The sequence below is a fragment of the Tubulanus polymorphus genome, chromosome 10, assembly GCF_964204645.1.
Source record: "Tubulanus polymorphus chromosome 10, tnTubPoly1.2, whole genome shotgun sequence".
Classification (NCBI taxonomy): Eukaryota; Metazoa; Nemertea; class Palaeonemertea; order Tubulaniformes; family Tubulanidae; genus Tubulanus; species Tubulanus polymorphus.
The window spans coordinates 13,581,451-13,608,311 of NC_134034.1; the positions used below are offsets into that span (position 1 = coordinate 13,581,451).

The 26,861-nt window shown below is 41.4% G+C and overlaps 2 protein-coding genes across 5 annotated transcripts in view; one reads left to right on the forward strand and one right to left on the reverse strand.

The window, feature by feature from the left end:
- The window catches only part of LOC141911509 (uncharacterized), a 47,303-nt gene extending 23,396 nt beyond the window's left edge, over positions 1 to 23,907 (forward strand). For 2 of the 4 annotated variants that reach the window (XM_074802487.1, XM_074802486.1), the window contains exons 3-12: positions 10,826 to 10,949; positions 12,988 to 13,383; positions 13,534 to 13,820; positions 14,060 to 14,128; positions 14,819 to 14,896; positions 15,068 to 15,227; positions 15,599 to 15,720; positions 15,812 to 16,024; positions 16,913 to 17,125; positions 17,695 to 23,907. In XM_074802487.1, coding sequence (XP_074658588.1) covers positions 10,826 to 10,949; positions 12,988 to 13,383; positions 13,534 to 13,820; positions 14,060 to 14,128; positions 14,819 to 14,896; positions 15,068 to 15,227; positions 15,599 to 15,720; positions 15,812 to 16,024; positions 16,913 to 17,125; positions 17,695 to 19,674 — 3,642 coding nt within the window. In that variant the 3' untranslated portion in view covers positions 19,675 to 23,907. Of the gene's footprint in view, positions 1 to 6,381; positions 7,244 to 10,825; positions 10,950 to 12,987; positions 13,384 to 13,533; positions 13,821 to 14,059; positions 14,129 to 14,818; positions 14,897 to 15,067; positions 15,228 to 15,598; positions 15,721 to 15,811; positions 16,025 to 16,912; positions 17,126 to 17,694 lie in introns of those variants that run through there. The other 2 variants (XM_074802483.1, XM_074802484.1) reach the window with 2 other exon arrangements.
- Positions 23,908 to 24,269: 362 nt separating this feature from the next.
- Positions 24,270 to 26,717, reverse strand: LOC141911936 (ribosome biogenesis regulatory protein homolog). The gene is made up of 3 exons (XM_074803054.1): positions 26,606 to 26,717; positions 25,701 to 26,059; positions 24,270 to 25,346 (listed from the first exon to the last, which is right to left on the reverse strand). The coding sequence occupies exons 2-3, from the start codon at positions 26,050 to 26,052 to the stop codon at positions 24,685 to 24,687; spliced, it is 1,014 nt and encodes a 337-aa protein (XP_074659155.1). The 5' UTR covers positions 26,053 to 26,059; positions 26,606 to 26,717; the 3' UTR covers positions 24,270 to 24,684.
- Positions 26,718 to 26,861: the final 144 nt, after the last annotated feature.

Genomic DNA, 26,861 nt, shown 5'->3' on the forward strand with positions numbered 1-26,861 from the left:
CTGATGATCCTCGTAATTTGAACAAACCCAGTTCAAATGTTTTAATACTTCCAGTGCATCTACACGGCAGTGCGGCGTATTAATCAATGAGCTTGCGAGTGCACCGCATCATAGTGTATCGATAACATTAGTAATTAGTTATTATCTCTATTGAAAGATGGCAGCACCTGTTAAACGTAGTGAAGTAACTGACGATACATCGCACTGTGGTGGAATTTTTAAAGATTTTCAAATTACCTCCAGCACCTTTGTGTGTCGATTAGTCAGCACTGAAAGGATTAAAGAAGAGTGTTTATCTCTGAGAAGGGAGAGATGCAGGATTCCCTCAAACAATTTTATGCCGTCCCTCGGAATCTTGTTCTAATTCTTTATTTTCCCTGAACGCGATGTGGTAATTGATACGTCTGCTGTTCGGGTTCAGTCTCCGGAGAAGTTTTCGATGTCGATACGAAATTTGTAATCGAATTATCCAGTTTTAATCGCGTGGAAGACGTTACCCTACGATCGTGATACAAGCCCCCCGCTCCCCCTCCCCTCGGTCTCATCTGTCTTCGTCATCTGTGACAGAATCAGTTGTTTGATGTACGATGTACGTCTTTAGTACCGATTGATTTTAGAATGTTGCAACAGGCTCTTCCTCCTCACTTCTCGTCCTCCTCCTCTCCTCCTTCTCGTCCTCCTCAGCGGCGGTGGCTCCAATTATCGGTGCAGGCAGGGATCGATTTCGTCAAGAACCGGACTGACGGAAATTAAGATTAACGACGGAAAAAATATTACACCGAGTGCTCAATTGAATCGACAGCGTCTCGATTCAGATTCCCGAATTGAATCATCGATTCCCGTCAAGAAGAGTATTTTTTTTTGGAAAATGATAAAATAGTTCGGTAATAAATGAATTGATCTAAAAAGTTGACTTAAAGTGTTTGAAATATTCTGGGTGGTTGCTACCACCCTTCCTTCTTCAGTTAAAAATCGTGTATCGGTTTGATTTGAGTTGGGATCCAGTAACCACCACCAGACTCGATTTTTCATGATCAGATCTTAGATCGGTGTCTGCCGCCACCGGGATTCAATCGGGATCATTGACTACAGCAGCGGCTGATGAGAGACCACCAGTATTTTGAAGGAGTGGCTTCCGTTAATATAGATATATGAACTTGTAATTGATCTGGACGATGTCTGGAGACCTCCTGCTGGTGCTGGTTTTTTTTCTGCCCTCCTCACCGCAGCAGCAGCAGCCGCAGCGCGGTAGCTGCTCAGAGTTCAAACAACTCGTAGAAAAGTTACTCATGAGATAAAAGTTGAATGAATGAATGAATGAATGATGTTGGCGTGAACGCTAAAAATAAATTCATTCATAAATTTCATTGAATGTTGAGATATAGAAGTCGGTGAGTGTGCTATTGATGATAAAACCTGCCGACTGTAGCTTATACAACATCGACTCAGAGAACTCGCATAAACCGCGTTCAGTTCGACATTTTTAACCGTTGCGTATTTCGCAGCTGGTCACTGGTCTCAGAAAGATTTCGTTCCATTCCGAGATCAAATATCAGAGAAGCAGTGGCCGAGTGGTTTAACCCGCCGGACACGGGTCTCGTCAATCCGAGGACCAGTTTCACAAAAAGGTTTGACTCTTAAATCGATTTAATTTCTTCAATAATTCAGTTTATCTGAAATCGATTTAGGCCTTAATCCTTTTCGTGAAACTGGGCCCAGGGTTTATGGGTTCAAACCCTGGTGGCGACAGAGTTTCTCGGTCGAAGGTTCTTCTCTGGTCTCTCCCCATCGGGATAAAGAAACATTGAACCCGCTTATCGAACCCTGCGTGGCGCTTAGCGGGTTGAGGGTGTTAAAAAAAATGAGAAAATATCAGAAATTTAACATTCCATAGAAATTCTGAATCGTAAATATCACAATGACTGAATACGATCTCCTCCGTGTTTGAAAACTGCTGCAAGTTTTATTCTCTCGTTGAGATATTTTCGAGTTGTGACATTTCGAAAAGGTCATCAGATGATGCACCGTACTAAAAACTGAGACGTCTAATATTACTACAACGAGCCTATCCCTGATTCACCCACATTGAAATCCCGAGCATCCACGCGCCACCACCACACCCTGTTGATATTTCCCATGCGTCTGTTGAATTTAGAGTTTTTCGAAGTCTTACGTGGCTTATTCGCGGAGAAATAGAAACATTTCAAAAAAATCAAATCGAATATCGGATTTATCAAATCGAATATCGGATTTATCTCGTAAATCGATGATTTCGACGAAGATGAAATTAATGGATTTTATCTACGGGGATTTTCTTTGAAAATTGTGTTGGGAGTTCAGGGCTGATTGTGTGAGGCATTTACAATGATTGGGTATAGATGATTTAGCGGAACTAGGGGTGATTTAGACCGGCAATTGTTTGTTTGGAAAGTTAAGTTAGGGTTGTTTAATCACGATAGGTAGAACACAATATCCGTGTTGACGCGATGAGGAGAGAATCCCACAATGATAATAAAAAGTCCGAAAATGAAACTTCGAGATAGTAGTTTATTTCAACGTTTCGACTAAATCCTAATTATTATTCCTGAAGATGTCTATTAGGATATAGTCGAAACGTTGAAATAAACTACTATCTCGAAGTTTCATTTTCGGACTTTTTATTATCATTGTGGGATTCTCTCCTCATAGGGTTGTTTAGTTGAGCGGTTTGGAGATGTTTCGTAGGGGAGTTTGGAGATTTTTGGTCAGGGGGAGGGGGATGATTTGATATATAGTGTACTGTGGCAAGTGAGTTTTACCCCACCTTTTTACACCGATGATTTCCTATCTGAAGAGATGTGCAGTAAACCAGGTGTTTACCAGCAGTTTAACAACCACTTATCGCACCTGGTGCTAATCTGCACCTCACCTGCCACAGTCTCTTTCATACCTGCTTATACCATGTAGTCTGATTAGAAAATCAGCCTTGAGGGAAGAAGGCTATCGCTCTCTCGCGAGGCCATTCAATTAAATACAGAATTATAGACGTTTTTGTATAAATCTGAGTTTAACCTGCCCCCACTGGGGTATTTGTTTCTATATCGGTCGTATATCAGTCTCATAAAGTGCACGTATTGTATGTATTATATTTCTATGTGTAGGACGTGTAGGAAGTTGTTCAGACAATTCTCAGATTAGTTGACCTTTCATAGACCTGATCTTTTGACTGTTTGCGTGGTGAATGACTTTACTGTTTGACCATGGACAGAGTGCATGATTTGACTCGGCACTGCTGGTCTAATTTCACTATATGGATCCAGTTCCACAGTTGTGTGGGTTTTAGTTTGACTATGAATCCAGTTCCACAGTTGTGTGGGTTTTAGTTTGACTCTGAATCCAGTTCCACAGTAGTATAGATTTGATTTGACTATGGATCCAGTTCCACAGTTGTGTGGGTTTTAGTTTGACTCTGAATCCAGTTCCACAGTTGTGTGGGTTTTAGTTTGACTCTGAATCCAGTTCCACAGTTGTGTGGGTTTTTCCAACTCTGTTCCTCCTAGAAATTAAAGAAACTATTTTCAGCGGTTGATGAATGAAACTGCACTCATCAAACCGTCTGACGAGTGCGTGGGCTGGGGGAAAGTGGGAAAACCCTGGTCGGTCGGCACGCCATAAATCATAACAGTTAGAAAACAATCAGTGATAAATTGGTTGATGAGATCACGTCTGCTACTGCTGCTGAGTGATCGTGTCGAGGTGATTAGGGGAGTTTGTATATTTTTTACGCTCACTCTCGCTAGGCCGAGGCGTGTGGGTTTAGTCACCTCTCTTTATATCCGGTCACAGGATGTGATGTCAATCACAAATTGTGATGAGGTGTCGGAAGCTTTGTATAGAATTCACTACTGGAAGTCAAGTTTTCATCGGGAGTTTAGATCTCAGCTGGATTCAGTCGGATGTTTGTCTATGCAGGATCACACTTTATTTAGCCTGAATCTTCTAACCACAGGTAATTCAATTCGATAGTGAAGCATGAGGGGGGGCCTTGAAGGGGGGCGGGAGGGGGTTACTCTTTCTGCCCAAAGGTGCTTAAATTGAACAGGGCTTCAGACAGTTTATGTTGATGAAAGGGAGTTCAATTTTTTTTTCAAAAATTAATCTGTACATTGAAGTTGTTGGCACATTTTGTGGGTTTATCCAGTGGGTTTTTTTTGGAAAATGAAATTCCGTTAGAAATTGTCAGTTCACTGTAGAATTTTTAGGAAATCGTTACAAGCTCTAGATGATATTTGGAACTATTTTCCTGGTTCAGTTGTGATTGGACATCGCTGGGTTTCTTACAAGTGGAAATTCGATCATTAATTCGAAGGGTCGCCTTATATCCTGGTCACTTGATGAATTGCTTCAAGCACCTCCTCAGGAATTAACTACCATTGATTGACGGGTGTTCTGAGTTGAACCCTGGTCATAAAAGTATAAACGTACTTAATTTATAATCCGCACTCATTTTGTCTATTAATCTATCTGAATGCGGATTAGGATTATCTATAGATTATCTACGAATAAACTATTTGTCAATGTTTATACACGGTTCGCGCAGATTTTTAGAATCGTCGAAATTGGATTTTCTTTTCAGTGTTCACTGAAAGAGTAATATTTACGGTGCCAACTCTTTGTTTCATGATTCTAAACTCAGTGAAATATTTACTACTCCTGTGAATTGTGAATAGTTACTTCTCAGTCAAGAGCTCAATTATGCTCCTAGAAATATCGAAATACTTTCATAATCGGAATGATTTCCAGTATGATTTTCAATTAGGGCACTATTTTAGATGTGAAATTGTGGTGAAAATTACTACTAAGGTAGATATTGAGGTACTCGAGGGGGAAGATAGATACTTGCGGTCAATTTTACAGTCTTTAAGCTAATTCTTAAATCGGCATTTATTTAAGTTTCGCCTTTGGACGACGTTATTATCGTTGCTGGTAAAAACGTTGAAACAACGGGTGTTTTTGGAATTCGAGGTATTTCACAATCTGCTGCACGGCGTTTGTTCCATGTGTGAACACTTGAAGTGAATTCTCTTATCGACCACAAACATGTGAAATAGTTTCTATACGGGTTTTGATTGTGCGTTTATGTTTATGCCTTCTTAGAATTTATTTCATCTGGCACAGTTTTCTCCAGAGCTGTTTCCAGACAGGATTTGAGGAGAAAGTAGAGGAACCCCCTGTATTACAGCCTAGCCCTCACAGCTGTGGGGTTTAGGGATGTTCTTCGAGAATTTTAAAACGATTTTGCGGTTCCTCTAGCGACACCTGGTGGATCCTCACTTGCCTCAGTTCGACTGCGCTTTTTGACTACGCTCTTCTCGGTATGCATTAGTCAATTTAATTCAATTCAATATATCTTTATTGTCCTCCGGTGACCCGGCGGTCGTAAGTCAAACTGAAAAACTAGAAACGAAAAATTATCGGAATCATCCCAAAAAAAATTATCTCTGTCCCCCGAGTTAATGAAATATATATTACAACTTTTTCCGCGTAAAAGTCGTTAACATAAACATTTATTATCATGATAATTATGATGAATATTATCACGATTGTCGTAATGGGGCTGTAATTAGCGGATCATATGATGACCTTACTGAAACGGATTTGTTTATTTACTTTTCCGACTAAATAGAAATTTTTATGTCCTTATACGGCTAGAGGAATGTGTCGTCTGCGTCGTTCCCCGCCGAGCAGGAATACCGCATGAATTTCGGCGTTTTCAAAGACATGAAAAACTTTCTGAAAATAATGACAAAATTTGATTTTTAGAATTAAAAATGCGTTGATTATTGTATGATATATTCAAAGGATTGTAGAATTTTTCAGGCGCGGCAAAAACGCGTTTTTGTTTTTTTTTTTGTAACAAAACGAAAATTAAAATCTTTCGAAAATTTCAACGGCGTCCAAACTATCGAAGAGATTATTATTATAAAGAATTTAACGACCCTCCCTGGGAAGAAGTTCTTCAGTTCGACGCGGCGGCGCATAAAGAAAATCTTAGCAGCGTAGAATTTGTCGCATTATATTGAAATGAGTTCGTCGTGAAGTATATATATATATATATATATATATATATATATATATATATATATATATATATATATATATATATAAATCTTTTGACGACGCGAGAGTTCTGTGTGATATAGTAATAAAACTCTCGTGAAAATATTTCCTTCATTCTGCTCGGAAAATTCTCGACGAAGGAAAATATGCCGGCTATTTCATTAGTTGACTGACGCGTACATGCACGCTTATGCTTCGGTTGTTTGTTGTTTTTTTTGGTGGGCGGGCGAGTTTAATAACAACACGGTCGGATCGGTGTGCCGGATCGACAGTCCGCGGAGGTGTTAAAAAGTCATTAAACGCGAAGTTCGCTTCGAGGTGGAATCGCGGGGAATCGGGAATCGATACGAGCAGACGTCATACGTCTGCCAGAAGAGAAATCGCGAAGGGAATAAGGATTTTATTTCATTCTCAAGAAAAATGCGAAACTCGATTTCAGGTTTTTTCAAGTAGGCGGTCGTGTTTGTTGAGAAAGTTTGTTTACGTTTTTCGCGAGTAGTCGCTAGAAAGAATCGGGAATCACTGTCGTCGCGAGTTGATTCCGAATCGGAAGGACGCGCCGAGATTTCTATACTAGTAATCTATCCGAATCAACCGCCCCGAATTTCATATCACTCGAAAAATGGACTTTGAATTTTACGAGCGACATTCCGGTGATATTTTCTCCGAGCAATAAACAGATTTTCAGTGATTTGTGTCATTTTTTGGGCTGAGTTTTTAGACTTGGATTTATTTTCTCGCGGCACTCGACGAAATGGATCCGAAAAGCGGCGATATTTTTCGCGATAGTTTGCAGGTGTTTACGAGCGGGCTGTACGACCTGACCGGTAGTTTGAATCGCGAGTTCAAGATGGCCGACGCCGACGGCAGCCACGGCGAGAATCTGAAACATTGGAAGTCGCGCGATAGTCTCGACTTGTTGGACGATGTCGCCGACCCGTCGGATGGCCCGTCGGACACGGAGGGGATATATTCGGATTTTAAACATCGTAAAGCGGTGACGTCGTCCGGATATTTCAGCGATTGGGATACATCGTTCTCCGAGGGCGATGATGATGATGATGATGATGATGATGACGAGGAGGACGGCGAGGAACCGGATTTCCCGGATTTAGAAACTAAATTGTGGTTCAACTCGATGAAGGTAGGAGACGAACGATCTGAGATGTCGTGGTTTCGTTTTAAATAAATCTTCAAAGTCACAACTAGTAAAACATCCATCTTGAAAATATTATCTATTAGCAAGAAAAGTCGTTTGAAGGCAAAATGTCAATTTCTTGGAGGTATCTTTTCTTGAAAATTTTTAATGATGTCATAGGGGGATTTCATCGAGGCAGCCATCTTTTCCGGAAGGCACAGATGATGTCATAGGGGGATTTCATCGAGGTAGCCATCTTTTCCGGAAGGCACAGATGATGTCATAGGGGGATTTCATCGAGGTAGCCATCTTTTCCGGAGGACTCTGATGATGACACAAATCGGCGGCCATCTTTTCTTCAGGGATATATTGTTCAGAGTTTTATTGACAAATTACTAGAAAATAGCTTTAATAATTACCGAGAAATGAAATAATATCTCGATAAAAAAAGAAAAATGTATAAAGTCTATCTATGACTCATTGAGTTGTGGTTTGATCCCCGAACGAACGGAGACCGATATCTAAAGACGAGAAGTATGACAACTTTGTTTTTGAAGTCAAACCGGTACGTATTGTGAGTCACTTGTCAAATATGTGTGATCTATTTTACTGACTGGTCTCTACAACCGATAGATAACACATCGATTGTCAACCTCTACTGAACCAAGTCGACGAGTCAAGGTTGAATTTTTTTCAATAAAATCACCGTTGAGTAATGCGAATTGCTCATCCTCGACATTTGATTTACTCGGAAATTTTTTCATATTCTAACAAGTGTTTCTGGTAGGGAACGGGGGAGGGAGGGGGGATGGGCAGCTGTATATATAAATGTATTGCTAGAATTGAAAGATTTCTGGTCGGATTTTGGTATCAATGGAAAATTTGATTGATATGAATATTTCGCTGAATTGAGTCCTTGTACGTCAAATATGAATATTTCGCCGAATTGAGAATGAGGAAACTCAGTAGCGTTTAGATATATCACCGCATCAGTCCTATATCGAGTCATAAGAATCAGATCTTTCTAAAGTAAATTTCAGTAAAATTCACCGAGTTTTGACCAGTGCCACACGAGGAGGCGATGAATCTGCTGAAGTTTCTAGAGGCTTTTCATTCATTCACCACAAACCCGACTAGTATTCTAGGGATATGATACAAGTGGTTCCCATGTATTTCGTACTCGACTCTGAACAAACAATTAACTTAATTGCTGCCAATTAATACTTATATATTCCATATTCTATAAATAGATGTGATTTCAGGGTGTTTAATGTTATGGCGTGTGATCTGGTTTTATCAACATCTTCACTCAACACAGAAATATATTCTGATAAAAAAATTAACCGGTAGAGCTACCCCCCCCCCCCCACACACACACACACTGCAGGTTCCTCCCCTCTCCCCATACCACAGGTTCCTGCCCCCATAGGTTCCTCCCCATATCACAGGTTTCTGCCCCCCATAGGTTCCTCCCCATATCACAGGTTCCTGCCCCCATAGGTTACTCCCCTCCCCCATACCACAGGTTCCTGCCCCCCATAGGTTCCTCCCCTCCCCCATACCACAGGTTCCTGCCCCCCATAGGTTCCTCCCCCTCCCCCCATAGGGTTCCTCTCCACCCCATATCACAGGTTCCTGCCCCCCATAGGTTCCTCCCCTCCCCCATACCACAGGTTCCTGCCCCCCATAGGTTCCTCCCCCTCCCCCCATACCACAGGTTCCTGATTTTACACCCGAGATATTGTTTGCATTGTATACAGGAATATGAAAGGTATTCCTGGAAGTTTTAAGTGGATAGATTACTGATAAGTTCGCAAAACGATATTAACGGTTTCCCGAGGGCCTTAACCCCCTTGATTCCTAATTAATTAGAACAAAAATGTGTTGCCCTAACAGATGTCTTCAATTGGCCCGAACTGATGTCTTCACCATTCAGGGTGCGCATACATTACATATTACTATAGAGAATGTACCGGTATATCAGCAGCAGCACCGGGCAAAAATATCTGTGTCATCGCAAAACGAGGCTTATTATCGAATTAGATATAATGCTTTATTAAGAGAGGGGTCTAATGACTAGTTGCATACCGGGAGAGCCTGGTCTATCTCTCAGTACGTCTGCTGTACGTCATTCATTCGTTAAATCACCGCGGTGACGTTTAGTTGTTAGTCGGTTTTTTCGGACTCTAAATGGATTTAAGCGTGATTTTTGGTCGGTCTGCCGCGTCGGACCGCTGGTTGTTTCGCTCAGCGGTCACTACGCGAAAAAATATCGGCGCACAAAATTCGATCGAGATATTCGTGGTGATTTTTGAAAACACGTCTGCCGTTAATGAAATCCACCACGCTTTAACAGTCGTTTAGTTTTACGGAAAGTTGATCGAACTAAACTCAAAACGTTCCCGATCTTTCCACCCCGAGTAGCGAACGGTTTATCGAGCAGCTGTTACACCGCTGCTTATGGAAAACACAATCTTCTTGACGAATTTCGAGCTATTCGAAATTTTCGGCGTACAAATATTTTCGCTGATGTTTTATTTTCGCGGGTTCTTCAATGCACAGTTTATACAAATGGCTTCTTTCAATCAAAAGGAACCTTTTCGTTTTCGACATAGGAATAAAAACAAATTCGAGGCTCTTTATTTGTTGTTGCGTTGAATCGGGAAGCCTTTCATAGGTTATTGACATCAATCAACCCGCATACACACATTACAACCCTGTCCCATAGAGGATTAATGATAATAATAATGTAACATTTCTAAGGGATTAACTATGAACAATAAAAGGAAGTTTATGTTAGTCTGGATGAACTAATCAGAATGGATTCGAAAGTTTTAACTGATTTAGGCGTTGCTATGATGTCAGAGACTGTTGATGGTGCAGAGGCTGAGGTAGGATGTATCTTATTGGACATCAGGGGGGATAGGAGACCGACTTAGTACAGGGTATAAGTATAGGTTCTTTCACCAAGTTCCACTGTTGTTTGGAGTTAATATGACTGGACTGAGTTCCACATTTGTGTGGGTTTATTTAGTTTCTGAACCTGGTTCGACAGTTGTGTGGGTTTAATTTGACTGTGGACTCAGTTCCACAGTTGTGTGAGTTTAATTTGACTGTGGACCCAGTTCCACAGTTGTGTGGGTTTAATTTGACTGTGGACTCAGTTCCACAGTTGTGTGGGTTTAATTTGACTGTGGACCCAGTTCCACAGTTGTGTGAGTTTAATTTGACTGTGGACCCAGTTCCACAGTTGTGTGGGTTTATTTCAACTCTGGATCCAGTTCCACAGTTGTGTGAGTTTAATTTGACTCCGAACCCAGTTCCACAGTTGTGTGAGTTTAATTTGACTGTGTATCCAGTTCCACAGTTGTGTGGGTTTAATTTGACTCTGAATTCAGTTCCACAGTTGTGTGAGTTTGATTGTGGACTCAGTTCCACAATATTTGACAAGATGAATTTTACCAGACTCAACTATAGAACTGATTACGAACGGTGCCTCTAATCAAAATCATATTTCAGCGATTCTTTGTTCAATGATTTCCGATTGTTTATTGATATATGTATTCTCTTTAATTCGTATCGTTACAGGGTCTCGGAGGCGGATCGGCGACTATAGATGGCGCCACTAACAGTATGTCTGCTAGTAAACTGACACCTACTCTGGCAATAGAGAGTTTTCGTGCATCGTTTATTCTCGGTGGTGACGGAGATGGTAAAATATCTATTCTATCTCCTCGCTCTCCTCATTCTCTCTCTCTCTCTCTCTCTCTCTCATCTTAATTATCCAAATTCATCCCAGTAAAGATTATAGAAATAATGAATTTAGTTTGTAAATAGTGAATGACACCGGGCGTGCGTGTAAAACACTGCACCCGATTGCACAGTTTATGCCCCATTTCGGTTCTAACAACTCTCTAACTTCCGATCTAACAATTTTCTAACAACCGAACACTAACTGGTCTGAGCCCTATAGCTGTAAGACGGGTATAAGATAATTGTTTTATGGCCAAATACGATACTTTAAAAAATTGTGGTTCAATATTAAAACCTTTTTTTCTCTTAAAGAGAAAGAAAGAAATGTCTTTCATTAGATTGTGTTAGAGATTGAAATAGGGGGAACATGAACTCTTTAAGCGGGGTCCTCGACTGTTTATTGTGTACGTTGCATTTTGCATTTTGTGTTGTACTGTCACGCCCTACTAGCTACTCTCCCAGACTGATAGCAAAACAAACTCAAATCAATGATTCATTTCAACTCATTTTTAAGCTGTCGACTGCTAGCTGCTCGCATAGCTTACTGACTGCTAGCTCATAGCTTACTAACACTAAACAGCATGTGTACCCCCCCTCCCCTGCTCCCAGAAGGGTCTCAATTCTAAACTGCATCCAGTCAAATTATGTAATCAGTCCTATTTACGCAGAGCTCCTAAAGGGAAGCTTTCTGAATTGAAAACCTCTTGAATTCTATCTAAAGCATTGCTGCCCTTGAGCATCTTGATACATCTCTTAAATTAATTGTTTATTTCCACATGGAATTAATTAATTCTTTCATTCCCGTTGATTTCTACCTTAAAGGCGGGCGTAAGCACGAGCAGTAGTACAGACTGCTTGGAGTTGATTTAATTTAGTTGCTATCGATTTTCTGATCTGTTTTATTTGCCCTGAGTCTGAATTCTATAAATAGAGAAGAACAGACGCATTTTTATGACAAAAATGAAATGATCAGTCGCGAGGAAAGTTTAGTTTCGATGACGGAATGTAGATGGCAGCATCTTCTTATATCTAATTCACTAGTCACTCCGATATTAAAATTGACTCTGGACCCAGTTTCCACAGTTGTGTGGGTTTAATTCATCTCCGGATCCAGTTCCACAGTTATGTGGGTTAATTTGACTCTGGATCCAGTTCCTCAGTTTTAGGCAGGTTGAATTTGATTTTGGGCCCAGTTCCATAGTTATGCAAGTTTGATTTCATCCACTCACTTCCACAATTGCATGGGTATAATTTCACTCAGAACCCATTTAATGATTCCAATTGCGATGCAGATATTTCACTTCTACATGACTGTGAGTCTGATGATTTAACTGATGATTTAGTTCATTCTAATTTTAAACACAAACCACAACATTGCTTAACATACGAATATAAACATCCTCGTTTGAACAATAGAAGCACCACGCATTAATTACTGATTGAATAAGAGAAATTGATGCGATGAATTATGAACGACAGTAATCCGGAAACCTTGCAAAATATATATTTCCAAATGCAGTCCTTAAGTAATGTTTAATTAGAGTCCGGTGAAAAGAAGTCTGGTGATCCTCGTTTAATAATATATATAAAAAGCGTTCAAAATCCACCCTCACATTTTGGGTCATTGCCATGTGGCGCAGTTCAAGAAGTATAAACGCTTAATACTGGAATCGGTCGTATTTCAGTGCGGTTATTGAAATAATCTACGTGATAGAGGTGAATTTCGACAATTTTCTCGTAATTGCGGGGTTTTTTTTTCTCGTTGAAATATTTTTACGGCGCTAGAAAAGATGAAACTACAAATGTTTTCAATCGTTTCCAGTTAGGGGGCGCTACGCGGGAATATTTCGTTTTTTATTTCCATTCATTCGCGCTTTCGTTACGTATGTCGGTGTATGTCTGTGTATGTCTGTATGTATGTCCTCCTTTCTTACGTACATACGCACGCGCAAAAGCTCGAAATATCTAATACGTTTGTTATGATAAATATTTTTCAGGGGATCAAGAAGTAGATTTGGACGCGATTCTAGGCGAGTTGTGCGCGTTGGAGACCGAGTTGAAAACACAGAAATCGGAAATCAATAAATCGATGCAGATACCGTCTGTCGTGCCTCCCCCGCCCGTCGACGATCTCGCCGAACAGAGACAACACGACATCGACGCTTATTGCAACAATCAGTTAGAAATGGGCGGCCAGTTGCCGCCGGCGATGACGGCAGACGGAATATCGTCGTCGTCGTCGTCATCGAGGACGCGGCGGACGTCGGGGCAACAATCGGGCAGCGGCGTTACTATGGAGCGTAGAATGAGCGCCCTCGACGACGCGCTTGAACAGATGACGATGTTAGGATTGAATATGGTGAAAGGAGAACAGACTGTAGTCACTGATGACGGTGAGTACAAAAAATGGGGCGGCTCCGAGAATATCCTTATGATTCAGGAACATCCCTTTCTCAAGTGGGTGACTCCGGGTTCGGCGTCAACCATCATCACTTTTCGAATAAACAAAAAAAAATTTTCATGCGAATAATTTTTCGTTTCAGTTGCGGCGACACCACCTGCTCCCCCCGCGCAATTCACGAACATAGACTCATCGATGAATAAAAGTCACCGCGACTCGGTCGTCGATCGCGACTCGGCGTTCATGGAGAACGAATCGCTCCGTAGTTCGGAGTCGTTCCTGTCGGTGAACACAACCGGGTCGAGTTCGAGTTCCGGAGCTGGAGGAGTCAGTGGACCAGCAGACGGATTAGTTGGAGGAGGAGCGACGAATAGCCATCTATCGAGCGAGTATCACAGCATGGAGAGCGCGACGTTCACCGCTGAGGAGGTCAGTTTATAAATAAACTAAGGCACTCAAAATGATGCAGACGCTTCCTTGAAATTTTAACCTTTAAAACTCATTATATCCAAGAATGACTGATCTGTGAGAACCGTGTAAATTAATAAACGATAGACCGATAAACTAGCCCTCGTAAGCCCTCGGTAGACCAGTACGCGCTAATTTCAATCAGAATTTATCGGTAATTTTTTCTCTGACCACAAACGTGTATTTATTTCGGTGTTCAGGGTCGTAGCTCATTAACGGCACAGTTGAATACGCTCGAAGAGATTTTGGAACAAGAAAATTTAAGTCCAGTGAGTTGAAAGTGCATGAGACTCTACTTCTACGGAATGAGATATTAGTCCGAACTAATTTGGAATGATCACACGCGAATTAGCTTTGACTTGTTTTTGCCACAAAGTTCCTCGTATAGCATTATGTAATACATTGTTATACTAACTCGAGCGTTAGATTAAACCTTTGATCGAATTGCCCGAGCCCCGGGTGCCCACCAGCCCAGCACGCGCGCTAATTCCAGCCCAGTGCGCCCGCTTGCCCCAGCCAGTGCTCCTGCTAGCCCAAGCCCGCGCTCCTACTAGCTCCAGCCCCGCGCGCCTGCTAGCCCCAGCCCGTGCGCCTGCTAGCCCCATCCCCCAGCTATGCATTTTTGATACAACATATCAGCTTCATATGTTCCATGCATGCTTCGCTGAAAAATTTGAACGGATTAAAATTTTTGGCCTCTCATCATTTTCAAAAATAGAAAGGTCACTAAAGATTTAAGATACAAATGCAGCTTGTAGTTGTTGCGCAGCGCATGTTGGATTAGGGAACTTAGATAGAGTTTTTGCCAATTTTGTTGCAACGATGGAACGTCTATTTTTAGCATGTTATATACAGGTATTCATGAGCAGCCCGGAACCACTCTCATTATTAAAATTATTGCATCACCGCCTTCCAGTAATGGATTGTTGCGTAACTAACATCCTCTCTTTGTCTTACAGGTCGAACACGCAGCAAAAATGAAAGCCGAGAAAATTCGAATCGCGATGGAAAAAATGAAAGAATCCAATTTCAGAAAGGTAACAGTTTCTCTCTAGTATGCGTGGTACATAACCTGTGAAAAATCTAATCATGAGACCGGTGTAGGTCGACTGATGACTTCTCCCGACGCGACACGATTAGGAATCAATCGTCATATTGTGGATAATTCACACGTGTTGAATTCATGAAAAGTTTCTCGTTTATTTCAGTTATTCGTAAGAGCGTACACGCCAGACGGAAGCAGTAAGAGTATTCTAGTCGATGAAACGATGACCGTGCGTAAAGTCTGGCAGATACTCACCGATAAAAATCACTGGAAACCGAATGTTAATTTAGCCGTCATCGAACAACTTCCCGCTTTATACATGGGTACGTCGCTATTGGTTACTTTGTGTTTTCAATACAGTGCAGTGTATAACTGACCCGCAGTGCAGTGCACAACAGATGCTGCTACACTGTGCCTTCCCCGTAGTGCGGTGTATTACAGATGTACCACCATACTGCTTCTACCCCGCAGTGCAGTGTACAACCGACGCTGCTACACTGTGCCTTCCCCGTAGTGCGGTGTATTACAGATGTACCACAATACTGCTTCTACCCCGCAGTGCAGTGTACAACAGACGCTGCTACACTGTGCCTTCCCCGTAGTGCGGTGTATTACAGATGTACCACAATACTGCTTCTAACCCGCAGTGCAGTGCTTAGACACAATTATGTCACGTTTCGAATGATATTTTCAGAGCGCATTTTAGAAGACAGCGATTCGATCGTTGACGTCATGTTGACTTGGACTAAAGACACGTCGAACAAAGTACTATTCACGGAGAAACCGATAAAATACAACGTGTTTCAGAATCCCGAGGTTCGTTTAAACATATTTTTGAAAAATCGTAATCAGAAAATTCGGAGAAAATTATTTATAAAGCGATTGTTTTTTTTCTTCTAATAATTAGAGATACTTGTTGGGCGAGTCGTACTCGGAACGAGGGTCGGCGCTCGACGATCACAGTCGAAGGAAACTCGTCGATGAATTTTTCGCCGTCAATCAAATACCGGAGGTGGAAGGAATGCTCTATCTGAAAGCGGAGGGCAAGAAAGCGTGGAAGAAAATATACTGCGTTCTGAGAGCTTCGGGCATCTATTGTAATCCGAAAGGCAAAAGTAAAGTAAGTAATAATGGAATGAGTCCCGACTGAGTTTGACCTGAAACTGAAACTACTGACTGAAAATCATGTAATGCGGACCAGTTTTGAGTTAATATGTTCGACACTTTTAGTGCGATTAATGTTATAAAAAATGAACTGATTTTGACTGTAGAGTTAAAGTAATAGAAAATGAACTGATTTTGACTGTAGAGTTAAACTAATAGAAAATGAACTGATTTTGACTGTAGAGTTAAAGTAATAGAGAATGAACTGATTTTGACTGTAGAGTTAAAGTAATTGAAAATGAACTGATTTTGACTGTAGAGTTAAAGTAATTGAAAATGAACTGATTTTGACTGTAGAGTTAAACTAATAGAAAATGAACTGATTTTGACTGTAGAGTTAAAGTAATAGAGAATGAACTGATTTTGACTGTAGAGTTAAAGTAATTGAAAATGAACTGATTTTGACTGTAGAGTTAAAGTAATTGAAAATGAACTGATTTTGACTGTAGAGTTAAAGTAATAGAAAATGAACTGATTTTGACTGTAGAGTTAAAGTAATAGAAAATGAACTGATTTTGACTGTAGAGTTTAAGTAATTGAAAATGAACGGATATTGTCTGTAGAGTTAAATAGACTGAACTGATTTTGACTGTAGAGTTAAACTAATAGAAAATGAACTGATTTTGACTGTAGAGTTAAAGTAATTGAAAATGAACTGATTTTGACTGTAGAGTTAAACTAATAGAAAATGAACTGATTTTGACTGTAGAGTTAAAGTAATAGAAAATGAACTAATTCTAAATCGGGTCCCATTCCGCAAGGATATAGTGCTACCTGGAAAACACTTCAGCGATTATTTCTAAAAGATTTTACTAATTTTTAACGAATACCGGTATATTTCCAGTCTCTGAAGGATCTGACGAGTTTAGTTCAGTTGGACATGGTCGAAGTTTACCACGGCGTCGGTTGGAAGAAAAAGTACAAAGCGCCGACCGATTACTGCTTCGCGTTGAAACACCCGAAAATACAGAAAAAAGCGATCAAATATATAAAATATTTGTGCGCGGAAGACAAGTCTACTTACCTACAGTGGATGACCGGTATACGTATTGCAAAGGTAAGATGATTAGCTATTATTCATCTGTGAACCTTTATTAGCAGGTTTGAGGTTTCATTTCTCCCTCAACCGACTGAGTGCCACTCAGAGGGGCATAATTAGCAGGTTTGAGGTTTCATTTCTCCCTCAACCGACTGAGTACCACTCAGAGGGGCATAATTAGCAGGTTTGAGGTTTCATTTCTCCCTCAACTGACCGAGTGCCACTCAGAGGGGCATAATAAGCAGGTTTGAGGTTTCATTTCTCCCTCAACCGACTGAGCGCCACTCAACCGAGAAACTCTAGCGCCACCTGGAATCTAACCTATGAAGCGTTTACTTGGCGATACCAGTGAATGACCGATAGCTTACACTTATCGGCCATCACTCTTCTCAATGAAGTAGTAGGTACTAGGGCCAAGCATCACAAAAAAAAAATCAATTAGATTTCTTCATCAAATTCAAAAACTGAGCATTTTGAAAAACTGGACCCTGATCTAGAGGGATAACTAAGTCAATGGTAGCTGAAAAGGGAAGCTCCTCAGAAATGGTTTTTTATCTGAAGTTTATTTCATTTCATACATTTTTCAGCTCGGTCAGAAACTCTACCAGAACTACAAAGATCTATGCAGCGATGTCGCGTTATGGGAGTCGAACGTTCTGCCGAGTATCGGTCAACTGGCATCCGATCGTCTGACGATGCTGTGCGTAGCGACTCCGCCGAAAACGACGCCGACGCCTGCCGCGACAAAACCGGAAAGCGGCAGACGCGGAAGTTTACCGTCGTCGACCGTCAACAAAGTCGAGCAGACGCCGTCGAGACCGGTTCAACGTCGCGCGTCTGTCGCGACTCACGACGTCGGCAGCAGCAGACGGACGGGGTCGACGTCGAGTGGCGGAGCAGCGTGCGCGCGGTCGATGAGTTTCGCGCACGCCGGTGACGTCAATCGTAATTCCGTTTGCGGCGGCTCGAGCACCGACAGTTCGAATTCAGCGGATTCGTATTCGCAAGGCGGTGGCGCTGTCAGTCGTAAATTATCGTGCGACGCGTACGACCCGGACTCGCCGCGACACAACGTCGACGAGGTCTACTCGACCTTGACCCGACGAGTCGAACGGGTCGATTACGACTCGTCGAATTACGGAACGATTACGAAACGTAATCTAGCGGAACGAGATGCCGGTAGCGATTACGGTACCGTGACGAGACGTAATCTAGCGGAGCGCGACGCGAGCAGCGATTATGGTACGATTACGCGACACAGCCGCGTCGGTAGCGAGAGTAATTTCAGCCTGCGGTCGTCGATGCGCGGAGGAGTTCGCGCCAAGGCGAATTTACCGGTGACGACCGACGTAACGAAATATCTAACGCTCGGTAGACGCGGAACTACTCCCCCGAACGAACTCGAACCGGATTATTTACTAGACAATTCCGACTATTCGACCAACACTTGTGATCAGAGCGCCAACGTGATCGACGGCGCGCATCGGTATTTCGCGGCGCGACAGAGCAGTCCGGCGCCGCCGCCCGGTGATTTCGGCGTTGCGACGAACAATAACGCGTTGTCGCAGCAGATGACGACCTCCGACTCGTCGACGATGACGCCATCGCCGCCGCACGAAAACATCTCGGAAGATTCGGGAATCGCGTCATTGTACGACACGAAGGGCGCCATCTACCAGCAGCAGCAGAAACAACAACAACAGCAACAACAACCGATGGTGCAGACTCACAGTCGAGAGAGTTCGATGAGCAGCCAGACGTCGTCTATACGCAGTCGACCGCATTCCGGCTCGTCGTATTCCTCGGGACATTCGGCGGAAACAACGCCACCTACGCCGCAGACGCCGAACTTCACTCGACCGGTAGCGCCACCACCAGCGCCACCTCTGCCGAATAATATGCGCGGTAGCGGTTCACCGGCGCCATCTAGTCAACAGCAACGAACGAGCATGCGATCTTTGAATACGTCGGTTGAGAATGTGGGCGCATCGTCCGGGTTACCGTTTCTGAGCGAACTCGTCACGCGATCTAGTCATTCGGAACTCGGACCGAAATCGTTATTGAAACCGCCGCCCTCCGCCACCGGAGGGCGCGAACATCGACGCGCGGCCTCGCACGGCAGCGGCGGTGGCGTGCAACAATCGTCTAATCACGCAGCGACGATTCATTCGACTTCCGATTCGCAACTTTCCAGCCACGGTACAAAAACAGCGGGGCCGGTTACATCGCCGAAACCGCGTTGTAAACCTCCCCCTCCTCCGCGAACGACGCCGGTTATGGAATCGGACTACGTACAGGACGTGTTGGTGCAAGCTCCGTCTGCCGTACGGAATACAGCGGCAGACGGATTGCCTCTCCCGCCGGCGCCCGATTTCGACGAAGGATTATGCGACATCGATAGTTTGCCGCCGCCTCCACCAGAATTATTAGAAGGTTTACCGGGATACGACGCGACGCCGGCGCCACCACCCACGATGATGCAGACGCCGCCTAGCGGTAAAAAGAAGCCTCCGCCACCGCCGCCGAAGAGACGCGATTCTTCGCAAGCTCCGAAGGATTACGTTTGAAATGGAAAAAAAAACTAAGCTCAAGTTTCTAAGAGAAATTCCTCTCTCTCTCTAGTTATGCAACTGCGAAGAAATCGTTTTTTTGATATAGAACTTATACAAAATCGCCGCCCGGTTTCCGAGTCAAGACTTATATATAAAAATCTGAAAGTCTTTAATCTTGTGGGTAAAACCCGGTCTTGACTGCGGAACCAGTCACAGGACCCGGTTTAAGCAGACTAGGTATTGATAACTTATAAACCCGGATCGAAGATGAATCTAAGTCCATTTCAGTACTTGAGACAATCTATAAAAAGATGATTATTTAACTTTAAACCTGGCTCAGTCTACCAGTCTTGGACTGGACAGTTGTATAACTGATAACTAATCTAAGACCAGTCTAGGCTCATTTTGATTCTATTGCCGATCTAACAACTTGAGACCAGTCTGAGGTCGTTCTGGTTCTATAGTCAACGTTATAACTTCATACCAGTCTAGACCGATCTTTGACTGAAGTCATGACTAGGCAACAAGGTGCCCGAGTCCTGGGTCAACTTCATGTAAACCGGTGCCTAGTTTGACTAAACCAAACCCGATGACAAATGCAGGGATAACAATCGTTTTATTAACAATGATATATCTTTAATAGGCTAACAACAACAAGAATGCAATTTTTGATTTTAACAAAAAAGAAAAAACTTCAAGCAATTTTACGTGTTTTTCAGAGATAGTGTAAATATACGTTACCTTTATACGGTGTTGTCAAGCAACTTGAAATTTGAAAGGATTTTTTCGTATTTTTCTCTCCCTTTCATGAGTGAATTTTGTGTGACAAATTTTCAACCAGTATTAATTGAGAATGTAATTATTAATATATATATATATATTATATACATCATTGCATATTGTGGCCTTTTTTGAGTCGTATCAGTGGCTTAGTAATACAATAAATACAAGTGTAATACCTTTGTAATACAAGTGTAATACCCGTGTAATACAAGTGTAATGTTGTTGTGTTTGTGGCAGACGGATAATTGATTTTTTACTCCAGTTCGCTCCAGGACTGTGGAGTAAAAAATAGATTCATTTTGATTGGATGACGTAATCGAAAATGAACTATTTTTGACTCAAAAGTTAAACCCTTTCAGTGCTGACTAATTAACACCCTAAATTAAGAAAAATTCCATCCCAGAATAACAGACAAGCCGCTATAGTCCATCGATACGGTGTATTGTTGAGTCCATCGTCGATTTATACACCGTACTGCGGTGTACATGCACTGAAAGGGTTGAAGTGATTGAAAATGAACTAATATTGAGTTAAAAGTGATAGAAAATGACCTTATTTTGACCGTTTTCACAAACTATTTCCGTTAACCGTAGAGGCCTGACCTACTTATTACAAGCAAACATTTACGGTTTCATAACAGCATAAGATAATCTTATAAAGGTAAAATCTATTCACGGCAACGTCACACGATATATTTTGCAGATATATCTAATGTAAATTTTTGCCTTCATATATGGGGGATACATAGTTGTAGCTAATACGTAGTTTGCATGGTAAAATAGCAATGACCGCCCCCTATAGGGTTAAGATTACTTTAAAAGACGAGATTTATCATAAATGTATTCTACGGAGAAATGTCAGAAAATGAAAACGCATGTTTAGAAATATTATGAAATTGTTGGCTTATGTTTCTTGTGTTATGAGATTGTAAAATGGCTTAAGGGTCATCCATCTATTATGTACTTACACAGGAGGGTAGGGGGAGAGGATCTATAAAAAATCCAATCTCTGATACGTTGCCTACCAGTATATAGAACAGTACTTGCTACAGAGCTGATTAATTTGGAATATCACGCGTGCCTCGGTCAAAATCTTTACATCATTTCTACAGAAAATTCATTCATGCGAATAGCAGATGGAAATTTGACCCTTTGGATAAAAGAGCGCAGTCTAATGTAGCTTTGGACGTAATAAATGGATGAGTCCGAAAGGTAATCGCAAGAACATATTGAGATTCGATTTAGTTGTAAAAGCCAATAATAGAATATTCAAAGAATCATGACATGACTTGTGTTCGCTCCTAGCAAGCTTCAATGAAATATATGCATTCCATTTAGAGATTACCAGCACAATAATGAATAACCAGGACTCTTAGTTCCACAGTTTGAGTTTGACTGGTCGGTTTAAATCAGTTTATTTACCATGTTTCAACGCGGGAGTCAAATATAAACCTACATCAGTCATAGAATGAATTCATTCCTACGAAAGAGTTGAATTCTGTGTGTTGGGCTTAACCGTGAAGTATGGAATTGGGTCATGGATCCGATCGGACGGTGCCCAGAATAAAGTTGTAACACATGAACGGATTTTGAATGTAGATTCTATCTGGTAACAGCGGTAAAGAGTTCGTAATATAGAGCGAGGGTGTCGCGGACCAAACTGTTTGAAATATTCTTTAACCCTTTCAGTGCTGAGTAATTAAAACCCTGAAGTACTGGAGATAATTTGAAAGAAATTCTACCCAACCATTCTACCCATAGTGGTATGCCGGTTATTCTATACCGCTATAGTGAGTCTACACTATGGCGCTGTGTATCTTCAGTTACTAATATTGCACTACATTTGACAAGTGCTGCCATCTTTCAATAGAGATAATTATTAATTAATTCAATACACTTCAGTGTGCTAGCAAAATCCATCACCAATTAATACGCTAACTCGCTAAACGGGTTGGAGTAGATTTTTTCGGAAATTTCGACGTCTGTGTAGAAGGGTTGAGTAGATTAGCTCACTAGGTAAGGATGGGTTTCCCAATCTGTGCTGTGTATTTTTTCAAACACTTCACCAAGCATTTAACTGAAAATAAATCTGACCAACGAATCTCTTGGTTCTTTTTTTTCGAATTTAAGATTTTAAGCTTAGAATTTTCCCCAAAAAGATCAGCTTAAAATGTTCACTTAAAAAAACGAGTGACCGATTTTGAAATAAAATTCGGCAGCCTCGAAGATGAAATATCAATAGACGATTTAACATTTTTTCGAAATTCTTTGTCCTTTAACACGTGAGAATCTCTTGAGATTTGTGAGAGATTACTTAAGGCTCCTCCTCCTGTCCGAGAACCGGGACAGCCTCGCAATGTTTGACTATGTGCTGTATATAGATATATCTAAATAACTATTTGTTATAATGACAATTATTATTATTATTATTATCATTGAGAATGAAAAAATGGCGCTTTTTGTTGCTTTGTTTTTTGCCATGTTTTGTGTACAAAGAATTTGCTTCGTGTTTTCACAGATTTTAGTTTCACAGGTGAAATAATAGAGTTTATTAGAGAAAATGGACGACGTACACGTTTGTTCCCTTAGCTGGGCCACGGACAGGACGTACCCTATTGGACCCATCTTTGCTCGCAAGGACTTGAGCCCGATTATTGAGATCGCGGTCAGGTATGAACGAGTCACAAAGCTAGTCGACTACTGTCGGATTTAATTCATCATTTGGTAAATGGTCGCATTCATTTTGAAAATCATCTCTATTTGCGAGTCTCAATTTGTATTTTAAATTCAATTTACCGAGTGCAAGTCATCATTTGGATAAGTTATCAGTTATGATATAGATACTAGGGTAGGTTCCGAATCCTTGTGAGGAAGGAACATGCTCGAGTCTCACGAAATCATCTGGTTCAAATTGTTTAGGAGGATGTGTCTACTAGGGCAGAGGTTTGTACTGTGACAGAGTCTCACGAAATCATCTGGTTCAAATTGTTTAGGAGGATGTGTCTACTAGGGCAGAGGTTTGTACTGTGACAGAGTCTCACGAAATCATCTGGTTCAAATTGTTTAGGATGTGTCTACTAGGGCAGGGGTTTGTACTGTGACAGAGTCTCACGATGTAGTAATCGGGTTCGAATCTTTGCGAGGGTGGATGAATATCGCGGAGAACTATAGGGTCGCAAGAAAATACTTTCTAACGCAGAGAGATTTAACATAAAATCAGACCTATTTTTACCAACAATATTCGACAAATAGAATAGTGATTTTACCGAAGCAAGGCTTATATCATTATCAATATTAAAACAATGTATAAACGAATATTTAAATATATAATGAATTGACCACATTTACAGAAGATTTGAATGCATGTTTTTTTTTGTAATAATGGTATATGATTATATAAATAAATGAATGAATATAGTTAATTATCTAAACATCTTCATACTTGGAAATATGAATTGTGTATAAACGATGATAATAAATGATATACTTGTTATAGAAATATAGTTTTCAGTGTTTTTCGTTGAGTTATTCTCCAGCTCTAAGTTGTTGAGGTTGACAAAAAGAGCCAATATGCAAACTATAAGGAATTTTTACCAGGCCTCGTGTAGTCCCTCCTGACATCAAAGTTGTAACTACACGCACCATTTCACTAGCTTTCACTCAGTATCTGGCATCAGTACTCTAGTTCCGGTAGGCCTAGTCTGTCAGAAAATGCTCTTAGATTGAAACCTCGAGTTTCACATTCCTCACAACTCTATGTATCCCTCAGTAAACTAAAGTCTGAACGAATAATTTTTTGTTTGAATAAATTTATCATTTTATAGCATCCTATATACATTTACCTCGTATATATAACATATACAGTACGTTATACGAACACTTAAAATTCATTTATTTAAATAAATCTCTATCGAGATGCGTTCGACAACCCTCCGGTGAGGGCTTCTTCCAAACCAACCCAACGAACATCGTACAGTTATTACTCAACAAACATAGAACCAGATTTACAACAGTAGAACCCGTTCTAGAACAGTAGAACTGAGACTACAACTGTAGAATTGGGTCTAGATCTGTAGACTCAGGTCTAAAACTGTAGACTCTGGTCTAGATCTGTAGACTCAGGTCTAAAACTGGAAACTCTGGTCTATAGCTGTAGAACTGGGTCTAAACCTGTAGAACTGGATCTAAAACTGTAAAACTGGGTGTTGATTCATTCAGTCTTTACGGACTGATGCATATGAACCTATCGTATTTTACCGCCGCGTTTTTTCCCCGCCGACCCTCCGCCGATCTTCTTGCCTCGTTTTCCCGCTTTCGGTTTTTTACGCGCCGACGCGTCGTCTCCGTCGCCCGCGTCCATTTTCTGTCGATGTCGTTTCAAATCGGCCTCGTTTAAATGCTGATTGGTCGCTTTCTTGACGTCGAACACTGGTTTATTGCGTTTCAAATCGCGTAGCATATTTAAATTACGCGTTTTTTCGTCGTTGAAACTGGCGCCGATGTTCGGTTCGAATTTACGTCGTTTACCCGTATTTTTCGCCGGTTTCTCGTGCGGTAAATTCTCGGTGAATTTACCGATCGACGCCGTCGATTTCTTCGCCAGCGCCAACGCCTTTTTCACGTGATCTTTATTCGGGTTGTCGGTCGGCGTCAGACCGACGCCGGGTACTTTTCGTTTTTGCGATCGGGCGATGTTACGCAAGCGATGGAGTTCGTTTTTCGCGACGCGTTCGGATTTCGCGTGTTTGCGTTTGGCGAACTGATCTTCCATCGGGTCTTTGTGGTCGGGAATTTCGATCAGCCAGTCTTTAGTGTCGTCGTTCGCGCGTTTATAGCCCCAACGCGGTTTCCACTCCTGCGCAGAATCGTCCCAAACCATTCGACTTTTCTTCGTACTATTGATGCCTGAAACAGAGAGAACAAGTAAGGAGGGCGCGAACATGAGGTATGTGAAATAAAAATAACCCTCCCACATACCAGTTTTACAGAAAAGTTGCACTCAAATATTTGGTAACTTCATCATTTCAATGAGGATAAGAAATCAATTCAATAATGCATACTCAGGGTCTATATAAACATGATCGTAATTGTTTTAACGGCGTCAAAAAGCTTGGCTCTTAATTAACCAAGACACCGCTAATAATCTGAACACTAGATCGAGAGACTCTCAATTTGTCTTAAAATGTGACTAAAACACTCGGTCAATCACAAGGAAAAATCAACGAGCTAAGTCCAGTGAAACCGGCTAATACGCTTTACCTTTCATTTTAGCGAATTCCTGCCATTTCGTCAGCGGTTTCTCTTTCGGCGCAGGTTTTTCTCGGGGTAACAGCATTTTTGGCTCGGGCAATTTCGCGACGACGACATCTTCGACCGTTTCCACCGGCAGCTGCCAAATACTGTTCAACAGTAGCTGCGTGTTGTCGCGCGCTAAATCTTTCAAGAAACGATCGCCCGCTTTACGATAGTCGTACAGATTCAACGGGTTCGCGTCGACTGCCAGTAAATTGCCCTCGTCGATTTCTAGGTCGATGTCCTTCGTGACTTCGGTCGATTTGTATTTCGCGTCGCGTTCCTCGATTTCGGCCAAAACGTTCTCAACGACCTCCATGTTGATCCTGATTTAACGATGAAAAGATAACAGCATTGATAGGAATCAATTTCGCCCTTCCAATATGTGTTATGTAGACCTAGGGTTAAATAGTTAATTCCAGGGTTCCTACAGGACCATCAATATGAAATTTGAGGGGTGTTTGAGGGGCTTTTCGAGGGTATGATCGCCAAATTTGACGGTCATTTTTCACGACGAAAAGCTTTAGTCCTAACCGATACGTAGAATACTTATCGTCTCATCAAAATACTTCGAGGAGCTAGAGGCCACCTGGAATGCTCTCAAGTCAGGTTGAAATAGACATTAGGCACCTATGAATAACCTTTTTAAGTTCGACCATATTCCATTCCATACTATAATTCAACTTTATTTTTTTTTGGGTGAAAGAAGTAGAACTCACCTAGGATAGGTAGGGGGCCGAATTGTAAATTCCCTACTAAATTCTAAAATTAAATTTGAATTGAAGATTACCAAGCTAACCCTAACCCTTATTTCTCAGCAGTTGAAATCAGTATCGAATCGAATACTGTTTCGGATCACTTGTAAAACTCACCGATGGATCGGTAATTCTAATCGTCGACGATCGTTAGTCTTCAGTTAATTATCTCAATTAGGAACTTTAATCAAATCGAAAAACGTGAAACATGTGGATCAAGCAGGTGTCGCCATCTATGAAAACTTAACCGCATTAAACTCAATTATTTGATGGCGATAATTCCATAATAAGCATTTTTCATATAACCTTCATTACAAAACATGTATTCTAATTTGATTCATGAACATTTTGATAGTTTTTGATTATTAGAAAA

Bases quoted from the DNA above. Each gene is read 5' to 3' on its own strand.
- LOC141911936 (XM_074803054.1), bottom strand. From the start codon at position 26,052: ATGGAGGTCGTTGAGAACGTTTTGGCCGAAATCGAGGAACGCGACGCG. The intron at 25,347-25,700 runs GTAAAGCGTATT...TCTCTGTTTCAG, and splicing joins GGAATTCGCTAAAATGAAAG to GCATCAATAGTACGAAGAAA.